The 18806-nt window shown below is 48.6% G+C and overlaps 1 protein-coding gene across 1 annotated transcript in view; it reads left to right on the forward strand.

Annotated features, from left to right (window-relative positions):
• Col4a1 (collagen type IV alpha 1 chain) overlaps nt 1–18806 on the forward strand; it is a 105674-nt gene that overhangs the window by 43231 nt on the left and 43637 nt on the right. The window contains exons 3-5 of the mRNA XM_040733581.1: nt 17589–17678; nt 17780–17824; nt 18711–18755. Of these exons, the coding sequence (XP_040589515.1) occupies nt 17589–17678; nt 17780–17824; nt 18711–18755 (180 nt within the window). The remainder of the gene's footprint in view (nt 1–17588; nt 17679–17779; nt 17825–18710; nt 18756–18806) is intronic.

Raw genomic sequence — 18806 nt, forward strand, 5'->3', positions numbered from 1 at the left:
AAGATTATCTTTTTGTGTGTAATAGAATATTGTAAATTTATTTCCCGTAAATTAAGCTACACCAAGTATACTGTTTAAATTTTAGAGGTAACCCATTGCTTCCCAGGCAATACATTTGAAAGATTTTTGTGAAGATTCTTTGAAACTCTGATCCACCAAACTGATTTCAATAAACAACAGGTTATTCTAATAAGTAATAAAAATAAGCAAATTTACTAAATACGTTCTTTGAGAAGATACTTTGAGTTTCAATTAGTAGAATCTAGTGTGTTTAAAAAATGATTTCCAATGTAAAAAACATATAAAATAAAACTGCACAAAGGAAATGCTACTTGGCAAAGGTTAGTTAGTTCCCTGAGCATCCCTAAGGTTCCTTGGAGTTTTGAGCCTGGCAGGGTTCTAAACAATCTGGAGAGGCAGTGACATCCTGTCTAGCGCTTCCATAAATGTGGTCTTTCTACTCCTTCGGGATGTCAGTCCATGTCCTTTGGTTTGGGAAGGTTCTGAGGCAGAGCGGGAAACTGTAGTAAAACACATTTTTGCCTCGGGGGCTCAGAACTCTGGTGTGGGTCCCTCCATCTCACAAGGAGTGGCTTTTATCACGTTGCTCAGGCCAGCATGTACCCAGAGCTAGTGTGAAACCCAGAATCTCTCTAAGGAACTTAAACGCCCCAGAGGGCTGTGCACACACGACATGGCAGCGGGGCTGGTATTTTTGGAGTTATGATAAGCGTGAGGAACATTCTCGCCCGCCGTCTCAGCTCAGGCAGGTTCACAGACTGCGGGCCAGCTTCACACCCAGCCGAGCTCCTTCATTCACACAGAGATTGAGACCAGGTGACCAGCCAGCAGCTGCCGGGACCCAGACTGCCTGTCAGTCACAGGAGGGCTTTTTGCTCTTGATGGAGGAGGTGTGAGCTGGGCATGCTTTGGAGGCCTGTCTGGCAACATCAGCCGTTCACGCCTCCTTCTCCTGTGATTTTTGTCACCCATTTCCAAACTCGGTATCCTGTGATGTCAGTGTCCCACCTTCCCCGAACGCTACATGTTCTTAGGATGGTAACTTTTTCCTGTAGTGTGTTTCCATCCAAGGGATGCCCAGGCCCCTCTGCCTTGCCGGCACTCCTTAGCTAGGTATCATTGTGTGGAATGTCACTGCGTTTCTGAGAATGCAGGGCTCCAGGGCTCTGTTTGTCTGCAGGCTCTGGGGATGTTCTCTTCCCGTTTGGTGGGTGATATGGGACAGCATACTCTCTTCCTTTTCCATGTGTGCCTGGTGTCTTGTCATGCCAAGATTTTTTCCAGATGTCCCGATTTCCTATTTCCTCACACTGCTCATGAATCATCCTCTGGCTCCCTGATCGTGAGAATCTGCATGGATTCTCACAGCCACCTACTCTTGTCTTTTTCTTTTGGATAGAATTCTAAAAGGATTTTATATAAGTGGCTGGGGTCCCAGGACACATCCACAGTTAAAAGGGATCCATGACCATGTGGGTGTGTCCCTTTCTGCCCACCGTGTCCTGTTATGTCTCCCTGGTATACCAGTAGCCTTTAAGGGGCCTCGAGCTGCCTCTGCCATTGCTCAATTCATCTGCCTAGGTCTAAACATTAGGCCCATGTGCCCCTTGGCCGTGTGCCTCTGGGGCCATTTGGCTCTGGGGTAACTCTCCACAGCTCTCCCCTTGCAGCTGTTTGGAATGTACCTCCTCCAGCATAGCTTGGGACACAGTAAGTGTGTTTGGTTCCCATGTTCAGAAACAGCAGTAGGGAATTTAGTGCCTTGAAATTAGGTCCAGGGGTTGGCTCGAGACTCCGGCCAAGAAGTCCATGGCCCTGAATGTGATATATAGTCCTAGATCTGAAATGTTCATCTCCATGCCTGATTGGAACAGGGATTTCCTGGAAGATTGGCCTTGGGATTCTAACCCACAGCCAAATCCTCAGTAGCATCGGATCCTGTGGCTTTAACATCCTGGCATTTTACAGGAGGCCACATTGCATTCGTGGGGCAAGCATTAAGCAAATCTTGTCTTGGCTACGTGTTTTCTTTTCGTGTATGCAAGCTCAACACAATGCTGGCTGACAGGAAAGGAGTTTTTGAAAGGGACAAAGCGAGGTTTTCATGTTTTAATTAAAGATCAAAGAGTAGCCATAAGTCCCAACAAATGAAAATGCCCCTGGATTTCCCTCTTGTCTGATGGTTGCTGTCTCGAGCCCACGGCGTACTTGCAGGCAGCAGTCAGGCTGATAATGAAGACGGAGTGTGGATACTGGGAGCTACACCCTCAGAATGACATTAACAGAGCCCTGGGTCCCTGTGGGCAATTAAACCAAGGGACAATTAGTCAGCTAACAAGCATGCCAGATGCCTTTGGGGGATGTGGTCCCTCTTGTTGTGTTTTTCCCATTTTGGCAAACGCATTATGATGTCAAAGGTACACCCCAACTCCCTGTCCGCACATGGCTCAGCACACCTCCTGGATCTCTATGTAATTTTATAATGGCATAATGCTTATCTGGCTCCACACTCAGTCGACCCGGTGTCTTCCCGTGAGGTTCTGGCGTGAGAAGGTGGTGGCATTTGTGGGCTGGTGTCTAGAACACCGCAATGAGGCTGATTGTTCCTGGCAGCAAGTTAGCCCCGCCTCATCTGCTCGTAGAGGAAGGACACTTCCAGGAATGGCCGCTGGCTGGGACCTTCTCACACATTTCCTGGGATCATCAAGGCCCGTCTGGGTTCCTGCTGAAGCATGTCACATCTAGAGTCAGCTGGCCTTGGCTCTCGAGGTGGCGTGAATTCAAGGCTCTAAATTACCTGGCTCCAGGATTGATTTGGACATGGTTTCCTCAGGAAGATTGACCCCCCGAGCAGGTTTCTGGTACTCAGCCCTCTCCTATCTGTGGGCTCTCAGTGCCCTCCTGGGGTACCAGTTACTAAGGCAGTCAGCCCTTACCTGATAGCGATAGTGGAAGGAGCGGTAATCTGGTAATGATACAGAGATGCTCCGAGCTGGGCACAATGCTCGGGCTCTGAGGACAGCAGAAGCAATAGCTGGAGAACTAATGCCTCATTGCAAAGCTGATAGGAGCTATGGAGGCAGCCCACCTGTGCACCAAGACCCCCCTTAACCCAGCAGCATGCTCAGGCAGAGCGCCCGTGTGGCCTCATTTCCCTTCCCCAAGTTTGCCCTCATTGTGGAAGGGTACATCTTCATTACCGGAGCTCGTTATAAAGCAGGACTGTCGTGTCCCACCGTACTGTGTCACACTGATCTAAGTCAGACCCTCATTTTATGGGTGAAAAGACGGCTCCTAGACTGGGTTCTTTCTTACTCGGAATGCTGCGGTGTCTTCTCCAGAACCATTCCTGCTGGTTTGAGGCATCTTATAAACAATAATCATGATTCAGCCCCCACCCCCAGCCCCTGCGTGGGTGATGCTCTCCACCCTGTCTCCTGCTGATAAGGATTAGGAGCCCCGGGGGGCTAGTGTCTTGTTCAGAGTTCCTTGGTGCAGAGAGAGGTCCACACTGCCCGTTCCTGGACCACACACAGCGCTGGGAACAGACTGGAGCAGGCAGTGTCCCACAGGCTAGTCCTGGAGGGCGCCCTCCTCCTGAGCTCACCATCCTGCCTTAGACTGGGGACACTTACTTCTTCCAGAGACGACAAGAGGACGGGCAGTAGTTAATTAAGCATCTTGCTTGCGAGGGCAGAAGCAATATACAGTTGAGGGGACTTCCAGCCGAGCTACTCATGGCTCTCTGGCATATGGTTGAAGTGATGTCTTCCTTTCTCACGCATGGGTTTTCGGTGGCTTGTCTCTGCTGAAGAGCAGCATATTCCAGGACCCCGGTCATTCCAAGGCCTGATGATATCAGCTGAGGCATCAGATGGTACTGGTTTGAGGGGACTTTTATACAGGCTTGCTTCCCAAGTCCCAGACCATCTCTTTACCGTTCTTTATAAAATGCTCTCCCTCCTGTTCCTTCCCGAGTTACCAGTCTTCTCCCAGTCCTCTCCTCTCTCCCTCCTTTGCCTGCTCACAGAGTAGGTTCACTTGGTCTAGTTCTCAGTCCAAAATTCTTTCCTTGCTCCTGGCTTGCGGCTGAGGGCAGAAGAATGGGGTGGCCCATTTGGGGGTGAACACCAACTAGGTGGGGAGCCCCAGAAGAGATGATTGGGGGACCCTGACATCTTACATAGATAGCATCAGGATTAGTGTCTTTGTGGTAGTCTGTCAGGATGTTGTAACAAAACGTCCCAGACTAAATGACTTCATACACATAGTTCTGGAGGCTGGAAGTCTGAGATCGGGGATTCCTTGTCTGATTATAGCCTGCTTCCTCACGGACAGGTGTTCCCGTTGTGTCCTCAGGGTGGGAGAGGCCATGAGGGAGGCTCCCTAGGTTCTGAGCATTGGTTCTCCCTTGATCTCACCACCTCCCACTGTCCCCTTCTTGACACCTCCATCTCTGGGGACTGGGACTCAACACGCGAATCCTGCGTTCAGATTCCAGGTCTACCTGGGGAAGAGGATGCGTCTGTCGTAATGCACCTGTACCCCGAGGTGGACAGTGCAGAGCAGCTGTTCACCTGGTCTTGCAGCCAGGTGTGGACCTCTCCATGGCATGTATTCCTTCCTGGTGACCCGCACAGGAGAGATCTCTGACCTCTCGGGCCAACTCCTGTCTGACTTGGTGTTTTCCAGCAGTGTCACAGGAGCCTTCAGCACTGGCCTGTCTAGTGTTTCATCAGCGAGGAGAGCTGGAATGTGGTGGCTTGCAGGCCTCTGAGCTGGTTTGAGGCTGAGGGAGGTCAGCCATGATGGTGACTTTATAAGTAGACATTTCCTCAGGGTCAAATGCTTTTGCAGTGATGTGTTCTGGGAAAAGGGCTCTGTGATTCAGCAGTATTTAGCAGTGTTCCTTCAGAACTCACTTCTCTGGCAAGCTCTGAATTTAAACGTCCTGAGCTGTTGTGTCTGGGTGGGTTTCTTCTCTTTGGCTTGAGTGATGCCTTCCTTCTCCCAATCCATTTAGGTCTCCACGTTTTATGTCCCTAATATTTTTCCTTAGAGATGGAAAGTGGCTGCTAGGATTCAAAGGAACTATTTAAATCTAGCCCAACCTCCTTCAGTGACTTTTCTAACTGTTGTCCCTAATCTAGAGGCAGTTTGTCAACTGTTTCTTTTATTTTTATGTTAGATAAGGATCAGGAACTAAAGAGAAGGGGTCAGGGTCTAGCTCATGACCATGGGAAGGGGCACGGCCACTTTACTTTCTGTGTCACCTGTGAATTCCGTGTGCGTGTCCTCAGCCCATAATGTGTGTCTTTCCCCTGTTTGTCCCAGTCTGGGACTACGCACGTGCCTTCTGTAGGACACAGGTCACTCAATGCCTCAGTTAAAGAGAGAGGGGGGATAGAGATGGATGGATGGATGGATAGGTAGACAGACAGACAGACAGACAGACAGTGCTGACGCCAACACAGGTTCTAGACTTCTAGACAACTTATATAACAGACCTTACTATGTATATCCTTCATGAACACCCACTACAGGCTAAATTTGGCTTTCTAAGGGCATTCGCTTGTCCAGTGACAGATGTGCAAATGCATGGGACACTTTACACTCTGTGCAGCGTTTTGCTCCTGAAGTTATTACTGTGAGGTGCTTAATCACATAATTTATAAAGTAGCTGTTCAAGGAAAGGGGGGGGGCGAGCTTGTCATTTCTCTCATGCCCTGCAATTGCTGTGGCCTCTCTAAGGACTCTGTGGAGGACGGACAGGCCTTAGGTGGCTCTCGTGGTTTGGAATTCCATGTGTGAGCCCAGGAGTTCCACAGAGTGAGCAACTGTGTACCTGGGAAACAAGGGGGCGGGGGCGATCAGCATTTGGGTCTTTGGCTGATGAGTCTTGGGGGGGTCAGTCACTTGGGTCCTTGGCTGATGAGTCTTGGGGGGGTCAGTCACTTGGGTCCTTGGCTGATGAGTCTTAGGGGGTCAGTCACTTGGGTCCTTGGCTGATGAGTCTTAGGGGGTCAGTCACTTGGGTCCTTGGCTGATGAGTCTTGGGGGGGTCAGTCACTTGGGTCCTTGGCTGATGAGTCTTGGGGGTCAGTCACTTGGGTCCTTGGCTGATGAGTCTTAGGGGGTCAGTCACTTGGGTCCTTGGCTGATGAGTCTTCTCAGCTGCATCATTCCTTTCAGACCTTGAACCCCTGGAGTGAGGCACTGTGCTGGCAAGCTTGCCCTGCCTCAGTGCTCTGTGCTAGCCTCTCCCTTCCCTTCCCTTCCCTTCCCTTCCCTTCCCTTCCCTTCCCTTCCCTTCCCTTCCCTTCCCTTCCCTTCCCTTCCCTTCCCTTCCCTTCCCTTCCCTTCCCTTCCCTTCCCTTCCCTTCCCTTCCCTTCCCTTCCCTTCCCTTCATCTCCCTAGCATAGCTGTACTGGGTCATGTGCCCTCTGCTCTTTTTTTAAAAATAGTAAATCAAATGGGGGAAGTCTCGTGTTTTTATACTGTACCATCTATGATCTATTTTATGGGGACGTTACTGCCTCATAATTAGCAAACTGTAATGAAATTCATTTCCACATCTTGGGTACTAGCCAAAGAACTTAACATTTAATCTATCAGTATCAGGCAATTAAGAACATAAAAGCAGGAAACGATACTATAAATTTAGTATGACTTTATAAACCCCTATAAAATAGGCCTAGTAAAAATGGCACAAAGAGTTTAAATTTAAATTATTGTTTTTCTTTTTTTCTTTTAAATAATTGGGCCATAGCCTGGCTTCAAGTATGCCTCCCTTCAGCTTCTAAAGACGTATATGTCAATTTTGAGATGCAGTGGAATGACCAGCCGAGGAGAACCGTGTTCGAGTACCGAGGTCCTTTCTCACTGACACTCCCTGCTGTTTTGTCTTCTTCATTCACTTCTGTTTAAATCAAGATTTTATTTTGGTCCCAAGAAAAATGGTACGGGGGCTGGAGAGATGGCTCAGCAGTTAAGCGCACTGGCTACTCTTCCAGAGGACCTGGGTTCAATTCCCAGCATCCACATGGCAGCCCACAGCTGTCTGAAAATCCAGTTCCAGGGGATCTGACACCTTCACACCAATGCACATAAAGTAATTTAAAAAAGAAAAATGGCACAGAAGCCCAGCTTCTTGCTTTATTTCTCTGAGTGCCTGTGTTCTGAAGAAACTGTGATGTTGAGTGAAAAGAGACTAAAACCCCTTTATGTATTAGCTCAGGTCTGTTTGACAGTGACTTCCCAGGCGTGTGAGGTTGGGCTCTGTGAGTCCCCAGGCTCTGCCGAGGCTACCCCGTCTTAGAGGAAGAATTGACAGCACTCATTTTTCCCCACTTGGAGAAGTCCTTTATCTTTCAGATTCAGGGTGTTGTTGGTGGAATTTGAAACCACATTGGATCCCAGGAGAAAATGGGACGGTGCTGATAACTGCCTGATAACTTGCTGAGGGAGGGGAGTTAATGATGGACACCAAGTGTGTCTGCCATCAGATATGTGTGGAGCTGCAACATGAACCCTGGGACCTCATTAGAGGGTGCGTAGGTGTGTAGTGGCCTTACAAACAGGAAGTAATGGAATAAGTGATCAAATTTGACCCTTGGAAAACTGCTGCCAGGTCAGTTTACCCATGGGAAAACTAATTTTTTGGAGAATCCAAATGGTTGGCATTGGAGCCAAGACCATAATCTTCTTGTTCCTGGCTGAACTTCTTTCCCCATCAGAGTGAGCAATGAAGGGAAACAGTAAGTCTTGCCCTGGGCCTGCTCACTCTTGGAGCAGAGATCCTGTCCCTTTTAGTTGAGGCTGAAAAGCCTGCATCTTAATACTTTATATTATTTTCTTGTTTTTCTAGCAAACATTTTACATCTGGTAAATTCCCTCATGTTTATATCCAAAGACTGTTATATACTTCCATATTATTGGTTATAGATGCTACTCTCAGGGTATGGGCCCCTCCCCTCCCCACTCCCCTCCTCTCTCATTTCTTTTTGAGGCAGAGTTTCCTATAACCTTGAACTCCAGATTCCTCCCGACTCCCGAGTGCTAGGGTTTTGGGATGTGTGGACCAAGACTGGTTTGTCGGGATATTTATTTTATTGGTATTGTTCATGTTACCACAGACAAAAAAAAAAAAAGTCCATGGTCAGACTGTGGCATTTCCTGACATTTATATGTCCTAGTTTTGTTTCAAGACCCCGTCACACCCACATACACTCTCAAGTTAATGTCTTCACCCTCCAAGGGCTACTTAGGAACAGAGGGTATTTTTCAAATTTCCCGTTAATGCAGAACATACTCTTTAAACTGTTGATTCAGAGATAACAAAGACAAGCAAACTTATCTTTATGGGCAAAAGATTTATTTATTTTCTTGTAAAGAGCCAGCCCCCCCCCGTGAAGTCTTGTTATCAATTATCTATGTTCTTGAAGTCTCAGCCCTTCCCTACATAAATCCCCCGTTAAGCCAGAGCATAGAATTTGATCATTTTTATAGAACTTGGAAAGAGAAGGGCAGGCACGTTGCCAGCAGAATGTGACATCGTGGCAGTTCTTGGCAGCCTTGAAGACCATCTTCTCATGTGGCCCAGATCAGGAGAAATCTAGTATTCCTCTAAAGCCTACCTTGTTCTCCCAGGACAGCCTTCATCAAGGGAAAGCATCCTGGTGGGGTTAGTGGCAAAGACTCCATGGGTCAGGTCACAAAGATGGGGTGTTTAAGTGTCCCCTGAACTGGGGGCTGAGAGGATACTCATCTGGGTGTCCGAGCTATGGCAGGCTAGTACCCTGAGCATTGTTTGACTTTCAGCACTGAGGGTGACTCCTTACCGTATGACCTGGCATCCCCAGAGTGACCTAGTGTAACCTGATATCCCCAGAGTGACTTAGTGTAGCATATGATGCTACTCCCTGCCCACCTGAAAGACCTCCCCAGGGAACTTTGTGTCAGGGGGAGAGCATGGGGTGACTTCTACAAATCAGGACAGAACAAAGCAAGTAGAACATAGCCATTACTCATTTTAGGGGTGCTTTGCTACCCCGGGCTTATGTCCAGTTCTGTGCATACTAGTTAAAGCCTCTTCCCTCTAACGTCGTTGACCCTGGTGACTTGGTTCAGCCTCCACTTGCTGACCTGCCCAACATACACAGTCATCCAGGCACAGCTAGCAAAGTTCTCAGCATGCTGTTCAGCACCACGTAGGTCTATTGCTTTTCTGCTTTAAGAGATTGTTTATTTATTTGATCAATCATTAATTCACTCGTGCATTCTGTCACTCTTTTATTGTTGCTGTTTTTTCTTTTCCTTTGCAACACTCTGTAGCCTAGGTTGGCCTGAAGCTCATTGTGTAGCTCAGGCTGGCTTTCAACTTGTAGTAATTCTGCTGCCTTGAGTGCTGGGCATGAACCTCCATGCCTGGCTTGTATGTTTAAGTCTTCAGGGCAGAGCAGATAGTACTCAGATAATACTTTTTGTTTGTTTGTTTGTTTTAGAGGCAAGGTTTCTCTGTATTGCTTTGGAGGTCTCACTCTGTAGACCAGACTGGCCTTAAACTCACAGAGACCCTCCTGTCTCTGCCTCCCGAGTGCTGGGATTAAAGGCGTGCACCACCAACGGCCAGCTCAGATAGTACATTTTATTAGTGACTCTAAGCCTCACAAGAGCACGTATTGATAGTCGTTTTCGAGACAGCTTATGTCAGCACCTCTTTGGAAGCTGCTGAAAGGTGATGGCTCTCTTTTCTTCGTTACCCAAGCCCTGCACACTTTACAAATGCCAGGAGAATGGATGGAATTCCTTTGAGGAATCCGTTTTCTATAACCCGAGGAAGGGACCCAAAGACGAACCCTTGACTATGTTTTGCTGCCACTATGGATTCCAGACTCCCTGCCATCCTATCTGTCCCTGTGTGCAGGATTTAATTGCTTTTTGTGCCATGTGTCTGTTCGCACGCAGTCATTTAACAAACCGGATCTTCTCAGCTTGCAAAGTAGATGCAAAAGGCGAACTAAGAGATACCCACCGTGCAAAATGGAAGAGACCAGAAGGAGGGAGGGGAGGCAAGAGCGGGATTGGAAGGAGTGCGCATCTGCACTCAGTGCCATTAGTATTCACCAATAAAGCCAGAGGAACACAAAGTTCATGATGTTCTGTAGTCAGCACCTCGTCACTCCATAGCCCCAGTAGCTAAGGCTTTTTGTTTAGTACTTGATTTCATACATTTTTCAATTCCAATTAAAGTTCCTTCCTAGATGATTCTACCTCTTAGGCCCTTGTCAAGCTCTTGTCTCCTGTCTGTTGAAGGTGTGTGTATACACACATGCGTGCTTGTATTGGTACAGAGGTGAGGCAGGGCCTCTTGTAGCCAAGGCTGACCTTGAACTCCCCATCCTCTTGCCTCTGCCTCCTGAGCACAGGGATTTCAGGTCCTGCCACCGCACCCAACATTTGATGCATTCCTGCTGTGTCGACAGCCTGGATCTACTGAAGACTGTAGACCCAGCGCTCCCTCTGGTGGCCAGACTGAGAGTTACAGAGAGAGACCAAGGTTTCCCGAAGTCTCCTGTGTCTAGACTTCTCTGAGGAGGGGGCATCTAGCTGGGATTCCTTTGTGTGTCCAAGGGGGGTGGGTGTCACTACCCTGCAGCCACCTGTGTCTGTCTCTGGCCACAGGTAGCCAGAGAGGGGCTGGGGTCGAATGTCTCTGGCATCTACTGAAAGCCGTGGAGGAGGGGCCTCCTTACAGCAAGTGCGTAGCTCAAATCCCAAGGCTGAGCGAGTAGATACTCTGCAGGTGTGGGACTTCCTCTGGTTTTCACGCGTTTCTGGTTGAAGGTCAAGGACCAGGTGGGAAAGAGCCCACAGCACCTGGTGAGCGCAGAAGGCAGGAGGCCAGCACGGGGACGTGCGTGCTTCAGGGAGTGACTTGGGACGGGCGCCCTGAAGGATGTTACCGGGAACTGCATGTGTGAGATGTCTGCATCCTCCAGCAGTGACTTGCCAGCACTCAGTTCTGCGGCTGCCTTTCCTCCGTCGGTGACCTCCGTCTTGGCCAGTCTGGTTTGGAGGATTGGCTCCATGGGAAAGTTCTGGCTTGTCTGGGATAAGAGGGTGTGTGCAGCTCTTGGTTCTTCTTGTGTTGGGTGAACGGTTTGCTGCAGTGAGCCCCCATGTGAATTTGCCAGCTCTGTTGACACCGAGGTCCACTGTTAACTTGCTGGCTGTGTTGACACTGAGCCACACGGTGAACTTGCTGGCTGTGTTGGCACCGAGGCCCCCGGTTAACTTGCTGGTGGTGTTAAGGTTCATGTTGGACCATGCAAGCTCAGAGTGGTAGACTGGACACTTACTGCAGTTTAGGGACACCGTCTCCTGTGCTACGTTTAATTCCCTGAGGAATTTGCGGAGCGGAGGGTAACAGATCTGAAGTGCTGCCCGGAGGAAAGGAGTTCTTCCCTTGTCTCAGCTGCGTGGGTCCTGTCCCCTCTCCCTACACAGCAGAGCAGTGTCAAACACATGGCATTCTGGGAGCTCCCAGAGGGGCCCTGTCACAGGAGCTTTTCCCTGACCTGGTGACACAGATTAGAGCCTGCTTGCAACTTTCCCAGCAGTATCGCATTCCGGAAACGGTCCTGCAGATGCCTGTTTGTCTAGGCTCAAGGGACTGAATTTGTGGAATTTTGGCAAAGTGCTGTGGTCTCCTGTTGACCGTGGTCTCCCATTGACCATGGCCCAGCATCCCAGTAGCTTCCCATGCACTGGGAGCTATGGACAAAAAAAATGCACGATTTTCTCTCTCAACTATGTTCAGGCTTTCGTGGAAAGTAACATCTCAGGGCATCAGATGACAGAAGGGCACAGCTGGCTCAGAGTCACGTCCAGGACAGAGATTTTCCTGTTGCTGATCAGCTGGGAGCAGAGGCACCAGCCAGGCGCTAATGGGACCTGGCCTCTGTCCTGTCCTGTCCAGGATTTTCCAAAACGTAAAGATTGTAGGATGTGTTCGTGTACTTGCCCCTTAGGTGGGGTACATCACGCTATTAGTTATCTCACGATCTTGTCTCCTGCGTGCCAAACACTAGTTGAATAACTTCTTCCAAGACGAGGTAGAGGCAGCATTTCACTCTTCAGTCAGTTCTGTGAAAACCCATGCAGATCCTCCTACCCAAATTTTGCTCCACGTATCTGCAAACATCTCCTCATGTGCTGTGGTTCCCTTGAGGGTCCACAATCCTATTGTTTAAAATCTGAAAAATCAGATAAAGTTTGATTGAAGCAGGGTTTCTGCTTTGGCCATTCAAACAGCCATAGCCATTTAAAAATTTATTTTATATCTGCTAAGTTAAAAAAAAAACCATTGCCAGGCAGTGGTGTCACGTGCCTTTAATCGTAGCACTTCGGCGGGAGAGGCAGGAAGATCTCTGTTAGCTTGAGGCCAGCCTGGTCGGTCTGCACAGCAAGTTCCAGGATAACTAGGGCTGTTACACAGAGAAAACCAGTCTCAAAAAAAAATTAGTTTTATTTTATGAATAAGTGTGTTTTGCCTGCTTGTGTGTATGTGCACTACATGTGTGTCCAGTACCTACAGAGGCCAGAAGAGGGCATCTAACCTCCTGAAAGTGGCTGTGAGCCACCATGTTGGTGCTGGGAACCAGACCCTTGTCCCCAGTGCTGTTAACCATGAAGCCATCCCTCCAGCCCCTTAGATAAATATTATAGGAGAGGAGTTTCAGCTCATCGTTCAGGATGAACTCATTATGTTGCCCAGGCTAGCCTCAGACTTGCATCAATCCTCCTGCCTCAGCTTCCCAAGTGATTACAGAATCACCACCCCTGGCCATCCTGATTGCTTTTGATAAGAGGATTTTTGATGACCATTTGTTTTGGATACATTTTGTGACTGGTAATTACCTCTTGAGTTGAGAAATTCCCTACTATTTAACCCTCTAGTGTTCTAGGGGCTTCCTGTTTAGCTGTCCGGCTGAGACTCTAGCTGAATCTAGTTTTATGGTGTTGTAAGAGCAGGGACATGATCAGGTATTACAAAGGAATCCTTTCTTTCCACGTTTTAGGGGATCTTTATGTGCTTGCCGTAGATAGCACTGTAAGCAAACCTAAGTTTCTCCAGCACGGACCTCTGTTTTGAGCCTAATTTGGAACAGTTGATGTCGGCCCCGAGGCCGCTCTGCATGCTGCCTTCCTGCATCTCCATAAACGACAGCATTTTGTTCCTACTCTTCAAGTTCTGGGTTTTGCTGGAGAACATTGCCCTAACGGCTTTCCTTGTTGTATACAGTCTTTCTTTATCCAGATTCAGACCGAATTTAAAATTCCATTTATAGTTACAATGACTTTGGGGCTAGGGAAGATGAGGCTTTTTTTTTTTTAATCGATGCCATTGGTACAAACTTATTAGACCCAGTGGGATAATTTGATGGCTGCCTTTGGTGTGTATCGATCAGGTTAGATCAGGGTGGCCGGCATCTCCGTGTCTTCAGTCGTCTGTTGCTTTAGTGCTGAAGATCTTACAAGTTCTCTCTTTGACTGGCACAATTCCTTATAGCAAAGCTAGGTCACGTCGAAGCTTTTGTGCAATGTTTTACAAGCTTCTCTTGACGGCTCTCTGTCCTTCCTCCGTTGCTGGGGTTAGAACCCAGGGGTCCACGTGCTAGGCACATGCTCTATTACTAAGCTAACCGCCCCCCCCCCCCCCCAACTCCTGATCCTCAGCGTTGTTCACCACTGGGACCAACTGGTCTGGCTTCGCCCGCCAGCACATTGTGGGAGCTGGATGACGACGGGAGAGCCCTTCCTCCCCCACTCTGCATTTGGCCTTGGGCTTAGGGGTGGTCACAGTTGGACTGCTGCCCACTGCAGCTGCAGAATCTGGCTTGGAAACTCCTGGCACTGATGGCCTTTGCACGGCACGTCCGGCTCTCTCCTCTTCCCTCTTCCCTCTTCCCCAGTGGAAACCTGCTGGAGGCAGGACGGAGCCATTTGGCTCCAGGGTAACGTGCACTGTGTGCCAAGCCATTGTGCCCTTGCCGGAGTGCTTGCCCCTTCTCTCCATTCTGCCTCTGTGCTCATGGCAAGCTTACAGAGGACACTGGGTGTCTGGTTGTGAGTGCACAGGGCTTTTTTTTTCTTACAGAAAAAAATTTTAAAAAATGGGGAACAGCAAAAAAGCTTGTGGAGGGAGCCATTTCCTTTTTAGCTGATTTCTAAACTCTTGGGAGATGCAATTGCTTAAGCACTCTATTGAGATTCTGAGAAGAATGTGTCCTTGTGGGGAGGCAAGTCTGGGAATTCAGATTTTTCTTTTCTGTTCCCAGGAGTGTGAGGGGTCACCAGTGATGTGTGACCAGTCAGTCCAGGATGGGTGTTGAACTTTTCCTACAGCATGAACGTAAGAGGGTCTGTTTCACTGGCTGGCATCATGCTGTGGATTCGTTTAGTATGCTGCTGGGAACCAGCTTGCTCTAGTGACCTACATAAGGAGAGGCCTGGGGTGGGCTGACTTCATTTCTAATTCTGATTCAGAGCTGACTCAGTGAAAATCTGGTAGGAATCGGTTCATCTGGCTCCCGTCCCCACTCCGCTCGTTCCATGATTAAAATGAGAAATAAAAAAAAATCTTATCTCTGTTGGCCTTCTGGCGATACTGCCAATATCAATTAAGTACTAAAAATACTCCACAGACTCACTAGAAAGTTCTGCAGTGACATGCCCTCCTCATTTCCTTCCTAGCTCATGTTGGGTTATTTGAGGATATAAAATTAAATTTTTTTATTGTATTATTTTTCTGGGGTCAGTTGCTTGCAGGTTAGCTGTATTCTGTTTTGAGCAGTTGCGTTTCTACGTCTGAGGACTGGGTTCTGCGGCTTGGTAACCCGGTGTGGCGGCGTCTTTGCAGTGAGCATTTCCTGCGGTTGCACGGGTGCCAGCGGCATGATGGTCTGAGGGTGAATGCATCTGTTTCACTCTGCATTTGGACAAGACTTGGAGGTCTCCCTCCTCAGCACTCACTAGACATCCGGGAGAAGGATCCAGCATCCACGTCAAACTTCATTTGAGGGCAGGCACACAGTGTGCTTGAACTGGCTCCTTCTAGTAGATTCCACTGGTGCTGGCCCAAGGGTGCTTCCAAAGCAGAGGAATTTACCGTACCCCATCTCCTTTGAAATTTAAGATATTGCCCCTTATTTATTCACGTGCAGTCTCTAGGCTTCTGATTTAGGCTCCAATAAAATGTACCCACAAAGCCAGGGGTCGCCATCACACTTCTGTACTGATAAAGACCCAGAGGATTGGTGAGACACCTACCTGCAACACCAGGACCACTTGACAGTTTGGAGGAAAGGGCACCAAGTTAAGTGGCCCTGCTGGCCAGCTCCGGAGCTCCTTCTGCTTTGACATCAGCTATAACAGGTGCCCTGCAGGAAAGAGAAAATGGGCTTATGGCGTGTCTTTGTTGATGATCAAAACTTGGCAGTCTTTCTAACACATCACTCCACCAGGCCCCTCGCCCCCTTTGCTACCGAATGCACGCTGTTTCTAGGTTCTAAGGTCGGGTCCTTCCTTCCTGTGTGTTTTCCCCTCACCAGCGTTCCCTTTCTGTTTAGTCCCGACCATGTGGTCTGACATCCCGCCCCAGCCCCCTCCAGTCCTACTTCCTAGTATTCTGATTCTTTTTGTCTCTCCCTGTACTTATTTTGCATTCATCTTTGGAAGGTCAGCCTAAGGTCCAGAGTCCCATAGTGTTTTCTCAACATTCTTTGTTCATTCCCAGTGTTTTTGCAGCCGTCCTCAAACATTTGTACCATGAATGACAGTCCTTATTTTAAACATCCCATTTCTTATTTCTTTCTGGGTTGGGGCAGAGGCCACCAGGAAGCTTTGATCTTTTCTTTGAGAAGTTCCCTTTTGAAACAGAGCCTGATCCAAGTCCACTATCAAACTGTTGATCATTTGTGTGCAGAGATCAGAACTTTGACCCCAATTGTCAGTACTTCCGAGAGATCCGCAGAGAGATGTGACTGATCATGACAACATGTCATCTATTGATAACAAAAAGTGCCAGTAACTGGCTGACTATAATCAACTCACTGGAAAAAATAACTTAATTGCTTTTAGTTTATAGACGTTGCCTATTATATAGCTCTTAGCATGTACAAAACATTGAAGAAGGTCACATGGAACATGGAGATGGCTTCATCATCCGTTCTCAGGCTCTCACTGTAGACTCTTACCATGTTGAGTGGTACTTAGAAAGACTTGTGCTTTAGTCAGTTTCCTTTGGCAAAGCAGCCAATAGGATGAGCAGATTTGTGGGTAGATGGATGGATGGATGGGTAAATGTGCACAGGGATGGGAGGATGGATGGCATATTGGATGTATGTACAGATGAATGGAGAGTAGATGGGTATGTGGTGTGTGAGTGGATAGGTAGGCAGATATGGGAGTGGTGGGTGTGGAAAGGGAGGTAGATATGTGGTTGTGTCGACAGATGGGTAGGAGGGTGGATGGATGGATGGATGGATGGATGGATGGATGAGTGAGTGGGTGGGTGGGTGGGTGGATAAGTGGAAGGATGGGTGAGTAAGTAGATAGATGGGTGTATGATGGATGGAGGGGTGGGTGTAGGTTGGGTGTATGATGGATGGAGGGGTGGGTTGGTAGGTTGGGTGTATGATGGATGGAGGGGTGGGTGGGTAGATTGGGTGTATGATGGATGGAGGGGTGGGTGGATGGATGATGAGTGTATGATAGATGGAGGGGTGGGTGGGTAGGTTGGGTGTATGATGGATGGAGGGGTTGGTGGGTAGGTTGGGTGTATGATGGATGGAGGGGTTGGTGGGTAGGTTGGGTGTATGATGGATGGAGGGGTGGGTTGGTAGGTTGGGTGTATGATGGATGGAGGGGTGGGTGGATGGATGATGGGTGTATGATGGATGGAGGGGTTGGTGGGTAGGTTGGGTGTATGATGGATGGAGGGGTGGGTGGGTAGGTTGGGTGTATGATGGATGGAGGGGTGGGTGGGTAGGTTGGGTGTATGATGGATGGAGGGGTGGGTGGGTAGGTTGGGTGTATGATGGATAGAGGGGTGGGTTGGTAGGTAGGTGTGAGAAGACACTTGTTGTTAGAATTGACTCCTATGATTGGGAGGCTGAGGAGTTGTGCCATGTGTCACCTGAAAGCTGGTGACTTGAGGAAGCCAGTGGTGTAGCTCCATCCAAGGTCGCAAGCCTGGGAACCTGGTAACTGTTGGCAAAGTCTGTGAGTCTGAAGACTGGGAATTTGCATTTGTGATGTCAAGGATGGGGGAAGATTGGTGGCAGCCCAGAAGGCAGCAGAATGACCCTGTGCTCTGCTGTGACTGTTAGAGCCTCTGCTGGCTGATGTTCCAGTCTGTCACTCGGAGGCAGGTCTCTCTCACTCTACCCCTGATCCTCAGATCGGTGCCTTGCAGGCATAGGCAAGTCAACACCCCCAACCGCCCATCACAGGCGACTTATCCTTTCCCTTGCCCTTCGTCTGACCTCTGTGCTTTTTGCAGGGAGAGAGAGGCTTTCCAGGGTTACAAGGTGTCATTGGGTTTCCTGGGATGCAAGGACCTGAGGGGCCACATGGACCACCAGGACAAAAGGTGAGCTTGGATGGATTGAGGTGGGGGGGGGCCTGCGAGCATCTCCAGTCTTGTGACAGTGACCTGAGCCGTCCTTATGGAATCTCTCTGTTCTGTTGTAGGGTGACACTGGAGAGCCTGGACTTCCTGGCACAAAAGGGACAAGAGTGAGTACAGAGTGGCAACTCTGAGGACTGAGACACCCAGTGTGCAGTGCAGCCTTTACTCCATGTTCTCTTCTCCTTACTGCCATGGCGCCGCCCCTCTTTCCTGTGGGCTGCTACTGTATATAAGCAGAGTGCCCTTGCTGTACGGGCTTGCTCACTCCTGCTCGTTCTTCTTCAAGGGTCCCTTACAGACATTTTAATTTGGAAGAGGGGGTAGTTAATACCTGTCCGAAGTCGTTGGAGGGAGAAAACATCACTGGATGTGTAGACATTTTCAGAGCCAAAACTCTTTATTTTCTCTTCTGCGTCATTTCTGGAGAGTACAAAGATGATGCTTTCCGAGGCGCGTTGACTGCAGAAACATAGGACAGTATCTTGAAATGTTACATAGTGAAGACAGGGGAATAGTGGACACTCCTTGGCATTCCCATGAGCTCATGGGGCAGGGGAGGGGGAGGAAGGAACGATGATGATAACGTTGTCGTCACTCTCTGGATGCAGCTGACCGTACTTGACTGTTTAGGAATTACAAGATATAAGGGCTCTCACTACAAATAAATTCGAGTTTATTCCACAAACACTTCTTCATAAAGAGTTTATGATTGTAATGTGAATTAAACATTGATTTTTAACTCAGATAACACAAGGGATTCCAGGAGGGCAGTGTTATTTTGCGTATTCTATAACCTTGTTTTTAGAGGCAAGAAGTAGTGCGCTTTTCACCGAAAATTCCTGTAGACTTGCACTTTTTGCTGAGTCTCAGTGCTTCCTTCCCGGAATGCTCTGCTCAGCGCTCATGCTCTAAGATGCTTTAGCTGGGAATGTGTGAAGCGGATAATTAGGCTTCTCTGTGGCAGGCTGAAAGGAGTTTGTTCTGTCTTTACAGGGACCCCCTGGAGTTGCTGGCTATCCTGGGAACCCCGGACTTCCTGTACGTATGCAAAATACTTGCATCTGTTTCATGAAATGTCCTACCACCTGG

Source organism: Mesocricetus auratus, unplaced genomic scaffold, assembly GCF_017639785.1.
Source record: "Mesocricetus auratus isolate SY011 unplaced genomic scaffold, BCM_Maur_2.0 Super-Scaffold_100031, whole genome shotgun sequence".
Classification (NCBI taxonomy): Eukaryota; Metazoa; Chordata; class Mammalia; order Rodentia; family Cricetidae; genus Mesocricetus; species Mesocricetus auratus.